Raw genomic sequence first — 12271 nt, 5'->3', positions numbered from 1 at the left:
GAATGTGTTTTCAGGGGATGGTGGATGTTAACATGAACAGCCAACTGTTACAGTTCCTGGTTGCCGCCGGACCCACAGCGCCCGCGGGGTGGGGCAGTGGGAAGTGCAGGCGCGGATGCAAATTCGACCTGAGTCATCCAGCAAGGCCTGAGACCTGGGCTTCCCTGGGAGTTTGGGACTTGGAAACAGACGCCTCAGACTGACCGACTGATTTTTGGACTAGAGAGAGTGACGCTGTGCCAAGCATTTTTTTTTTTTTCTTTTTGCAATCAATAAACATTTATCGAGTGCGTATTATGTGCCAGAAGCTGCCCCAGGTACTGGGAAACTGCGACGAAGAGATCAGGGCTTCCGTGAGACAGCGCCACATTTTCCTGAAAGGAAGCGAAGGGCTTGGCCCCACTCCGGCTCGCGGCTCTGGTCCGGGCTTTAAGAGATCCTTGAGCCGCCCGGGCGCAACGTGGCTGGCTCGCCCAACGGTTGAGCGCTCAGCCCGGGTCCCCAGGGCTCCGCCCGGCCGGGTTCCCGCCCCCGGCCCAGTCCACACGTGGGTTCCCGCACGTCCGCCTGGCTCCCCCTTGACGTCAGCCTCGCCATTGCATTTAAGGCCCCTCCCGCATGCTGCTCTGAGTCCCGGAGCTGCTGCCGCCGAGTCCTGACCTCAGGAGCTGCGCACCTCGACCACTGCCCCACGTGCACTCCCGGTACTGTGTGGCCTGGCGCGCACAGAACTGCGCCCGAGGGGACGGGCGGGAGAGCCAGCTGCCTGTGGCTTCATTGGCTGGGTGCGACGGGGGTCTCCGTCTCAGGGGTTGTAGGTTCTCATCCCCGGGAACATAGCTCAGACCTGGGCGGTGGCTGCACCATGCATGGTCTTGGGGCCCGTGGTGCTCTTAAGGGTGCATCTGTGACCTCGGCCCCCAGGGGGCGAGCCGTTAGCCCCACCCAACTTGGGGTCCAGAGCGCTGGTGGATGCCGAAAGACACGGAGACGAAGAATCGGAGGGCAGGGTGATTCTGGGATCGAAATCCGCCACCAGTGCAAAACGGGGTCGCATTGCCGGAGCCGCGGGGGCCGCCAAAGCCCCAGTGCATCCCGGGCGGTTTCCTAGGAGTCGGGAAATCTCAGCCCCACGCGGGAAGTATTTTTCCGGGGTACGATTAAGAGGTGGCCTCCGTGGCACCTACCCATCGGATTATGAAGATTCTGGGTATCCAGATCGCGCTAAACACGGTGTATGCAAAGACCGAGCAGGCGGAGTTGCGATCCGCCCGCATTTCATAGGAACCGTCGGAGTGGCATCGCCCGGTCCCATCACCTGCAGTTAACAAATGGGGACACCTAAAGCTGTGAGAGTTGGGCATCTATCACTAAGGCCACAGTGAGTGGTGGCAGAGGCCGGCAATGGACCCGCATTCTGCAGCTGAACATCACCCTCCCCGGCTGCAGAATCCTTACAGGGAGGTCTAGAAATAGCAGTGCTTTGTCAGGAGAGACAGTTTCCAGCGGGAAGACTTTGGGCTGCCTGGCTCCAGGTCCTCCCAGATATTTTCGCCCTTTGGAAAGGTGTCAAACCTGTGCGAGGCAGGGCTGGATGAGCAGACTGGGACCCCTTCTGGCTCTGCAATTTGAGAGTTCTACAAAGTATCAGTTCTGAACTTTAGGCCTCCTGGCTTCTTCATCCCCCTCCTGCACTTTCTGTGCTGACAAAATTTCCTTAACAGGGCTTCAAGCCTTTGCAACCAGAACCAAGGCGGTTGTACGAGGCCCCTCCTCCGCAGTTTAACAGCCCCAGGTTCCTGGTATTGGAGACTTGAAAGTATGATTCTCGCCACCCACCAAGCCAGGCAGGCTGCCACCTGGCCTTCACAGTGCTCCTGTCTGTTTCAGGGCACTGATAAGTTTAAAGTCTAACTAGGTGTTCGCCTTCTCTGACCCCATGGCTCAGGATAGCTCCTGATGTCTGCTAGCGGGCTGGGTTTCCCCAGCCTGGCCGCGTGTTTCTGACCAGCCACCCCAGAAAGCTCCGCTCCACTCCCCAGGGCCCTGCAGTGCGCACGCGCACAAGTTCTCTTCGCGCTGAGCGCGCTTCTCGCAGTCTGGGCGGGGCATAAGTCTTGGGGACTCGCGGAAAAGCCAGTGTGCGCATGCGCAGGGTTCGCAGCACATTCTTCTGCTTGGGGTTGTGCCTCGTGGCGGTTGGTGTCGCTTTGTGGCGGTACTTTTGGGCCTGGCTTGAGGGATTGGCACTGTACTTGCTGTCGGTTCCTGTGTGGATAGAAAGCTGCGTAGGTGGCTCCAATAATCTTGTCTGAGGAGAGTCCCGCCCTGCTTGGGGTTAATAAAGCAAGATGAGTGAGCCCTCAGGAGGTTATACTTACACACAAACATCTATATTATTTTTCCATGCCAAGGTGAGATCCTACGCATCAACACCCTGATCGGACTAGACCCTGGCATTAGGCGTCTATACTCTTCTAAGGTTTTTCCCCTAAAGCAGCTCTCTAATAAATGTTAATTTCAAAAGGGTCCAAATGACACTGAATGTTTTTTCCCTATAGGTTCCTTTTGGTTCTAAGTCCAAAATGGCCAGTCTCAAGGATCAGCTGATTGTGAACTTGCTTAAGGAAGAGCAGGTGCCCCAGAATAAGATTACAGTTGTTGGGGTTGGTGCTGTTGGCATGGCCTGTGCCATCAGTATCTTAATGAAGGTAAGAAAGTTCACCACTCTTGACCCAGCCTTCTCCATATCATTACACAGTATATTAAAAAAGATTTGAGTTCAGACACCACATAATTTATGTGAGTTACATGCGTACTTTGAACACTTTGAAACATACTGATGGTACCAAAAGTTATTGGAAATCAAAAAGTATTACAAGTTGTAGGGCAAGCTGGAGATTTAGCTCAGTAGGCATGAGTGCCTACCTGGCATGCTCAAGGTCCTGAGTTCAATAACCACTACAAAAAAACTGAAAAGTTACAGGCCTGGCAACCAGTTCCTAAAATACACTTTCAATATGCCTACAGTAGGCATAAGTGGTTCATGGCTTATGTGTGGTCCAAGTGCTTAGATCACAGGCATGTGCCACAAAGCCTGGCTGCACATTTTACAGCATTAAAACCAGATCTGTATCAAAATATAATTGAGGCAGCATTTTTTCTTTTTTTCCTTTTGTCTTTTTGAGACAGGGTCTAGCTATGTAGTTTGAGGTGGCCTTGAGCTTACTTTGTAGCCCAGGCTGATCTCAGCCTCTCAACAGTCCTCCTCCCTCAGCCTCCCGAGTGCCTCAGCCTTCCAATTGCTGGGATTATAGGCATGCCAGGTCCTAGTTGGAATTTCTTTTTTTTTGAGACAAAGTTTCTCTATGCAGTTCAGGCTGGCCTTGAGCTCATTGTGGCCCGGGCTGCTTTTAAACTCACAACGATCCTCCTGCCTCAGCCTCCCTAGTGCTGGGATTACAGGCATGAGTCACCACGCCCAGCTCCTTCCCTAGTTGGAATTTCTAGTAGAACAGTTAAGTAAGAAATTCTGCATTCTGACCAAAAATGGATTGAAGAAAGACAGGTCTTAGGCAAAAACAAGCTATGTAAAGGTCTTGTAACAACACAGCTTGCTTAGGGGAAGCCACATGGTACAACTCTATACGTACTAGAACAGAAATTGATGCTGTTTTCCCCACACATGAGTCAGTTATAGTCCTTTTTTTTTTTTTTTTTTTTCTTTTGCCTCTGATTCAGGTGTGGGATATGGGTGTCTAGGAGACCTCTCATTGTAGATGATTAGGGGGTGGATCTGTAGAGACAATGACAGATTGCCTCCCATTTGCAGTAAAGCAGTTAGTGTTCTTGGTCTCAGATGCATCTGTGTTACTTTTTATAGATTCAACTGTCAGGACAGTTATACTACAGTGTATAAGTCTTAGTGTAAAACTACTACTAGTGCTTGCATATGTAAAAAACCAGAGAATGATCCAGATTGTCACTTTTGAATTCCATGTATTTTTTTTTTTTAATAGGTACCGGGGATCAAACTCATGACTGCGTATTTGCAAGGCAGGCGCTTATGCCGCTGAGCTAAATCCCCAGCCCTGAATTCCATGTCTTAATATTGGTCATTGTCATCTAGTAACAACTTAAAATTAATACATAAAACTGAATTTGACATAATGAATAAAGCAGTGTTGCATAATTGGAAGTTATTTGAACTCTTCTATGCCAGAAAAAAAGAAATGTTATGTGCTTTGTTAAAAATCTGAAAATGGCAATTTGCCGCTTAACTACGAATTTTGTGTCTTTTAGGACTTGGCAGATGAGCTTGCTCTTGTTGATGTCATGGAGGACAAACTGAAGGGAGAGATGATGGATCTCCAGCATGGCAGCCTTTTTCTTAGAACACCAAAAATCGTCTCTGGCAAAGGTTGATTTCAGCAAGTTTATATTATAGTTCATGTTAGACTTACATTCATCAGGCTTGAAATCTTAAGCTTTTCAGAGATTTTTTTTTATACCTTATAGGACAGCCTTAGAATAATTGCACATTGGTACCTATGGATATCAAAAGTTTTAATCTCCAGTAGATAGTATCCAATGGAAATCCAGTTTGCCATGAAGTGGAAATCTTCTGAATTAGAATTATAATGAGTAAGGGCAAGGGATTTAGCTCAGTGGCACAGCACTTCCCTGGCAAGCATGAGGTCCTGAGTTGGATTCCTGGTCCCCCCACCACCACCAAAAAAAAAAAAGAGAGAGAGAGAAAGAAAACCTTAAACCTTGAATCTACATTTAACAACATTACTGCAGATTGAAATTAATAAATTAATTTTGCTGGTGATAGAACTGAGGTCTTGAACACGCTAGACCAGTGCTTTACCACTGAGCTGTACCCTAGTCTTGCTCAAAACCCTTAAGTGATTTTACTCCTCCCTGCTTCCTTTCAATCCACTAACACTAGGCTAAGAATAGGGTAAAGGAGCCTGCTGAGGAGATAGTTTCAGCTTAACTGTTTCCTGCTGATTAGCAGCAGCTTGGCAGCTTGGAACATGAGCCCAAACTGTGTCTGTTTTGGCCTTTGAAATTCAGCCCCACACCTGCTAGGCAGCTCCTTGAGTCATATGTCCTGGCACAGAGTATTTAAAAACATTCTCTTAAATTCTCTTTAGACTGTAATGTAACCTTACACTCCAAGCTGGTTATTAGAGCTGGGACATGTCAACAATGTATATTTTTCACATAGGCAAAAATGCAAACTGTAGCAGTAGTTTTGCACAAAGACTTGTACAGAGCATTATATTCAGTGAGAAATATTCTAGTAGTTGAATCTATGAAAGTTCATGGGTACATGTGAGACTAAGAATACCAACAATTGCTTTAAGTGCAAATGGGAGGTGATTTCATTACTACTACAGATCTACCCCCATACTTGGTTATAAAATTATCTGCTTGTGGTGATAAGTAAGGGGGTGTTTGATAGTCTCTTGGCAACAATTAAGTAGCTAAGTAAAAATAGGAGTATGAGGAGCCAGGGAGATATCTCAGCAGTACAGTGCCTGCCTAGCAAGTGCAAGGTCCTGTATTCAATTCTGGTGCCTACCAACAAAACAAAACAGGAACATGGAAAAGTGAACATGGACCCTAGGTAGCAGAAACTTGGAGACTATATAAAAAGTTAGGAGAATAAACTCGATTACTTTCAGTTCCTCCCAATTGTAGTTACAAAAAGTTAGGCATGACTAAAAATAGACAAGGAAAGCATGGACTACTAAGGGAAAAGTCAGATGTAGAAGGCTTTAGGGCCAGTTATATACAAATCTATAGGACAAAGTTTTGCTGGCTAGGTAAAACCATTGTTTTAAAGGTTTTTACTCTGTTCATTGTTTCTCTTTAGACTATAATGTAACTGCAAACTCCAAGCTGGTTATTATCACAGCTGGTGCTCGGCAGCAAGAGGGAGAAAGCCGTCTTAATTTGGTGCAGCGTAATGTGAACATCTTTAAGTTCATCATTCCTAATGTTGTGAAGTACAGCCCAAACTGCAAGCTGCTTGTTGTTTCCAATCCAGGTGAGATTTTTTACTTTATAAAAACAGATGAGCTGTAGAAAAATAGATAGCATGTGTTATATGCATGTTTATCAATTCATTTCTCATATTTTATTTCCCTCCTGGGAGTAGATTTGTATTTCTGTAAAATAGTAAATTATAAAATGTACAAGGGATATAACATCTCTGAACATAGCTGGCACTTGTCCGAGATTTTAGTTATAAATTTATGAATAATTATATTGTAGGGGTGGGGGATTTAGCTTAGCCGCATAAGCGCCTGCCTTGTAAGCAGGCAGTCATGAGTTCGATCCCTGGTACCAATAAGGAAAAAGACAAAAAAAAAAAATAATAATAATTATATTGTCCTTACTGATAATCAGTTTATTTTCATGAAGTAATGTAATGCTTCTTAAATATTTGATGGACTTGAGATAAATAGCACAATATTTAATAATATTAGTAAAAGTATCAAATAGTCTGAGTCAATATCATTCAGAATTGTTTATATCTTCTTTTTGCAGGGTAGGAGTAGGCAAGGTCTCTGTATAGTTCAGGCTGGCCTTGAACACTGTGTATGTAGCTCAGGCTAGCTCAAACTCATGGCTATCTAACCTCAGCTTTCTGAGAACTGTGATCACAGCTGTGTACCCCAACGCCTGGCCCTCAACCATATCTCTCCAGAAGCTAATCACCTAGTTTTTATCTAAATTTTCTTCACAGTGGATATCTTGACCTATGTGGCTTGGAAGATAAGTGGCTTTCCCAAAAACCGTGTTATTGGAAGTGGTTGCAACCTGGATTCAGCCCGATTCCGCTACCTGATGGGGGAAAGGCTGGGAGTTCATCCACTGAGCTGCCATGGGTGGATCCTTGGGGAACATGGAGATTCCAGTGGTAAGCAAAGGATACTTCTCTTTCTGTTCCACAGAGATTGTATTGAAATTTCCAGGCATCATTAAATGAGAGACTAAATTATATATCCATTAATAAAGGGAGAATGGTTTCCCGGAATCTACCATTTTTTTTTCTTTTTTAACCATTTTTGAAATTCTATGTTAAGAATTAAGATTTTTAGCTATGTTATACGACATTTTATGGCAAAGAGGGTAGACAATGAAATTAACTTTATTTTTTTTCCAACTTTACTTTTATGGAAGTAAGTAAAATCGTTGACATGTTATCTATTTTGGTACCAGGGATAAAACCCAAGTGCTCATGTATGCTAACCACACACTATCACTGAGCTACACATATGTCAGTCTCTGGATGTGTTAAGTCATAATTGTTACTGGTGTATCAGTCCTTTACTATCACAGCTACTTGGCTTCCACTGCCTGCCTGGAGCAGGTCAGCCAACCTGGAAGGAGTGCACAAAAACATTTCTGTTACAGTGACTGTTGAAAGATGATGTAGTTTGTACGAAGTTCTCAGAGTTCTGTTACATTAAGAAAATTCCTTTTATGTTTGCATATGATCTTTGTATTTCAAGTATATATAGACTACATAATTCCTAATAATTAGGAAAAAAGGTTAATTCATATAGTTTCATATAACCTAAGAAATGGAAATCTAATTCAAATGTGAATAAAGACACTTGTGTTTAGTCTTAGCCATCTACTATATTTCCCTAAAAGAAATAACTGGAAAATAATCAGCCTTGAGAACTATAGATCAAGCGGGGCATGGTTGCACACGCCTGTAATCACACCATCACTCCGGAGGCTGAGGCAGGAGGATGGTTGTTAGTTTGAGACCAGCCTGGGCTACAAAGTGAGCTCAAGGCTGACCTAAACTGCATAATGAGGCCCTGTTTCAAAAAACGGGGTGGGTGGAGAAAATTAGAGATCAAAAATGTCTACCTGCCCTTATATAATAACCATGGAACAAGACAGTAACAAGGTATAATCTTCACCATCCACTGGTAACCACCAGCTAAGATGTACTTTGCCGTTAGGGCTTATTTGGGGGGAAACACTACCAGAGGATAACCCACCTCTGCAGGTAAGAGAGTTGGAAATACAGGTCTAATGCTGAATGAAAATAAGTACATGCTTGTACACTTTCTTTCAGTCCCTGTGTGGAGTGGAGTGAACGTTGCTGGTGTCGCCCTGAAGAATCTGCACCCCGAGTTAGGAACTGATGGGGATAAGGAGCACTGGAAAGAGGTTCATAAACAGGTGGTTGACAGGTAATAGATTCAGATTTGCATTTGAGGACTTAATGATAAAGATAAAACTTGTTATGTTAAGCTTTTTTAAAGATTATACAAAGTTAACAACAAAAAAATGATTAAAAAATACAAATAGAGCTACACAGAGGCTCATGCCTGTACTGCCAGCTACTTGAGGCTAATGTAAGAAGATGGAAAGTTTGCCAGGCATGGTGGTGCATGCTTATAATCCCAGTCATTGGGAGGCTGAGGCAGGAGGAATTTTATGAATTTGAGGTCAATCTGGACTACAAAGTGGCTCAAGACCAACCTGAACGGTGTAGCAAGACGAGAACCCTGCCCCTCCAAAAAAGATGGAAAGCTCAAGACCAGTTTGTGCAATTTAGGGATCCTTGTCGCAAAATAAAAGGGCAGGAGACAAAGGTGAGTGGCATAGTGCCCCTGGGTCTATCCTTAGTGCTGGAAAGTAGGAGAAACAGATAGCCTCTAGTTAAAGTGTATACCCTATGAGGATCAGTTTATACCTCAGTAGCAGATTTAATTCATTCACTTAGGCTTATTCACCTAGGAATAAAATCCGTAAAATTTAAAAAAAAAAATTTCCATTTTTTGGGGGAGGGAGTGTGTTTTTTTGTTTATTTTTTTGAGATAGGGTTGTGCTATGCAGTCCAGCCTGGCAGTTACTATACTATGGCAATCCTGTCTCCCTCTCCTTTGTGCCAGCATTATGAATAAAACACTAGCTTGTTTATTCATAAAGTCATAAGATTCAGCAAGGTACTAAGAATGAAAGCAATAATTACTAGAAATTGTTGAGTCGGACATAGTCATGCATACTTGTAATTTCAGCACATGGGGCCTGAAGCAGTAGGATCACAACTTTTGAGACCAACCTGGGGCACACAGGAAGACCCTATCCCAAAAACAAAATAAAATGTTGCAGTAAGGAACTTTCAATTTGGCATTAATTTACTTTTTAATTAGGTGTTGATATATGGAACTCAGGTTTCTAAAGTGAATAAATTGTAATTCTTGGTTCATGATACATTTTCATGATTGGTTCTCTTGTATATGTTTAAGTAAATGAACCCACCACCAAAGCCAAAAGATTAATATTAACTGTCACCTAACTAGTGTTTTCTTGGGTCAGAATTCTTAGGCAGACTGTGTTCAGTACTGTTGGTGAACTTTTCCCTACCCCTCTGTCTCCCAATGCTCTGGAGATAAATAATCTTGAATCCAACATGTTATGTGGTTTTAGATTTTGGTTTTGGGATTTTTCTCCTCCCTCATTGTATTTGTAGCTGCAGGAGATTGAATCCAAAACCTTATGCTAGGCAAGTGCTCTACCACTGAGTTTCCCTCCAGCCCTGGTTTTACTTTTCATTTGTTTTATTTTCAGTATTGAGAACTGAACCCACAGTCTTCCACTGAGCTCTGTTACATTCACTAAATTGTGCATGCTGACCTCAAACTTGGGATCCTTCATCATAGCCCAAGTAGCTGGGATTTCAGACATGTACCTCTGCATCCAGCTTTCCTTCATTTTATTTTGTGGTCCTGGACATTGCATAGAACCCCTGCTCTTGCTGATGGTTAACAAGCACTCTAATACTGAACTATGCTGTCAGCATTCCTGTATTCTATTTATTCATTCTTTTTTTTTTTTTTTTTTTTTTTTTTTCAAACAGTTTCACTATGTAGCTCTGGCCTTGAACTCACTTTGTAGCCCAGGGTAGTCATAAACTTGAAGTGATCCTCCTGTTTCAGTCTCCTGAGTGCTGGAATTATAGATGGTGTGACACCATACATGGCTTTAAGACAGGATCTTGCCATCTTACTTAAGGTTGGCCTCCCACTCACAGCAATCCTCCTGTCTCCGCCTCCCAAGTACTGACATTATACAAGCATGTGTCATCATGCCTGAGAAAATTTTTCTTTGAGGGGCCAGGGATTTAGCTCAGCGGCATAAGCACCTGGCTGGTAAGTTCTAGGTCGTCGTGAGTTTGATCCCCGGTACCAGAAAGAAAAGAAAAGAAAAGACAAGACAAGACAGACAAGAAAATTTTTATTAGAGACAGGCTCTCACTATATAGTCCAGGCTGGTCTGACATTTTCTGCATTGCTCACACTGTCCTTGAATTTGGGGTTCTCCTGCTTGCTTTAACCTCCTGAGTGCTGGGATTGTAGCTGTGAGCGATAACACCTGGCACATATGCACAGTTTGTCCATTCTGATGGAAGGCATTGGTTTTGCTGTTACCAGTAATACTGATGTGAATATATCCCTATTCATAATGTCCAAGAGTTACTCCTAGACATGTTACTTATAGAGCATATATTCAGCAAAAGCTTTATTTTTCTTTGTTATTCCTCTTTCTGCCCGTCCCTTTACCCTTCACTCTTCCCTATCCTTCTCCACTCTGCAGTGCTTACGAAGTGATCAAACTAAAAGGCTACACTTCCTGGGCCATTGGACTGTCTGTGGCAGATTTGGCAGAAAGTATAATGAAGAATCTTAGGAGGGTGCATCCAATTTCTACCATGATTAAGGTTGGTCTATGTATTTGAATGCTTTGTTTTTATATGTGTGTCTGTGTGTTTATGTGTGAGTGTGTGCATTCCATACTGGAAATAAAAGCTAGGGTCTTGCACATGGTAGGCATGTGCTCTACCACTAAACTACATCCACAGTTCATTTCCTTTTTTGTTTTTTGGGGGTTTTTTGCTACTGGGAATTGAACTCACAACCTTGTACTTGCCAAGCAGGTGCTGTACCACTGAGCCATTATCCTCAGCCTCTTTTTAAGATTCTTCTGTAAAAAAAAAAAAAAAAATTCATCTGAGAGAAGCAGTTGGATTAATAGAAATCCTCAATCACTTAGTGAAATGAAATAAATTAATGTACTCATAACTTATGGGAAGAAGTGGTTCGCCTGTTGGATTAATGTCCACTACATTGTTTGGTGGCACGTAAACACTTGATAGCTTGAATTTTTTTTTTTTTTTGATAACTTGACTTAAAAACTTTTGTATGTGTGTGTGTGTGTTTATTTATTTATTTTTAAGGTTTTCTTTTAGAAATGACACCTTGAGCTAGACAAGGCCAGAAAACAAAACACCCAAAATAGGACATAGGACATCTTGTTGCTGTAATCACTGTTGTTCTTGTTGCTGATTTAAAGACTGTTTCATACTGCTCATAATAGCATAATGGAATACCTGGAACCTTTGCCTTTTTGCTCTCAGGGACTCTATGGAATAAAGGATGACGTCTTCCTTAGTGTCCCTTGTGTTCTGGGACAAAATGGGATCTCTGATGTCGTGAAGGTGACTCTGACTCCCGATGAAGAAGCCCGTTTGAAGAAGAGCGCAGATACCCTGTGGGGGATCCAGAAGGAGCTGCAGTTCTAGAGTCTTCAGTATCACCAGGTCACTGTCTAGGCAACAGGAGGGTTTAGTTGGCCGTTGTACCCGTTCTTTTTACCTGACTTGTAGTTGAGGCAGTACTGTTAAGATGGCCTGGGGAAAAGCATCAGGTTCCCAAAGTTAGAAATAGAAATGGTCCACAAAACCCCAGGTCCTGTCCTGAGGGCAGATGGTACTTCACTTGCAAAGTCCTAAACTGGGTAGTGTAACTTAGCTCACGTCTCTGAGACACCATGGCCAGTGCCACACAGGCTCCAGTTGCCCTTCAAACCCCATGTGTGTCACTCTGTTATACAGCTTCTCCAACCGAGCCTAGCCTGACTTCCCAGTTGGTCACCGCCTGGGATCCAGTGTATTAATCCAATATTGCATGTCTTGTGCATAACTGTTTTAAAGGATTTTATTTTGTGTATTATATATATATATATATATATATATATATATATATCAGTAGTGTATGTTGCCATAAATGTAAAAAGGAAAGATCTACCTGTGAACAATGCAACCAAGTGTCATACCAAGTGCAACACCAAATAAACCTTAAACAGTGACTACTCTGTTGATGTGTTGAGATAATTGTCTTTTCTCTCTCTCTCTCTTTTTTTTCTTTGAGACAAGGTTTCACTCTAG

At 43.2% G+C, this 12271-nt stretch overlaps 1 protein-coding gene across 1 annotated transcript; it reads left to right on the top strand.

Moving 5' to 3' along the window:
- The first annotated feature begins 507 nt into the window (after positions 1-507).
- On the top strand, positions 508-12192 carry LOC100713875 (L-lactate dehydrogenase A chain). Its single transcript, XM_004999451.4, has 8 exons — positions 508-704; positions 2562-2711; positions 4303-4420; positions 5888-6061; positions 6764-6937; positions 8114-8231; positions 10642-10765; positions 11462-12192. The coding sequence occupies exons 2-8, from the start codon at positions 2586-2588 to the stop codon at positions 11624-11626; spliced, it is 999 nt and encodes a 332-aa protein (XP_004999508.1). The 5' UTR covers positions 508-704; positions 2562-2585; the 3' UTR covers positions 11627-12192.
- Positions 12193-12271: the final 79 nt, after the last annotated feature.

This window comes from Cavia porcellus, unplaced genomic scaffold, assembly GCF_034190915.1.
Source record: "Cavia porcellus strain 051 isolate PalLab524CR breed Dunkin Hartley unplaced genomic scaffold, mCavPor4.1 scaffold_9, whole genome shotgun sequence".
Classification (NCBI taxonomy): Eukaryota; Metazoa; Chordata; class Mammalia; order Rodentia; family Caviidae; genus Cavia; species Cavia porcellus.
This window is presented reverse-complemented; position numbering and strand designations above follow the sequence as displayed.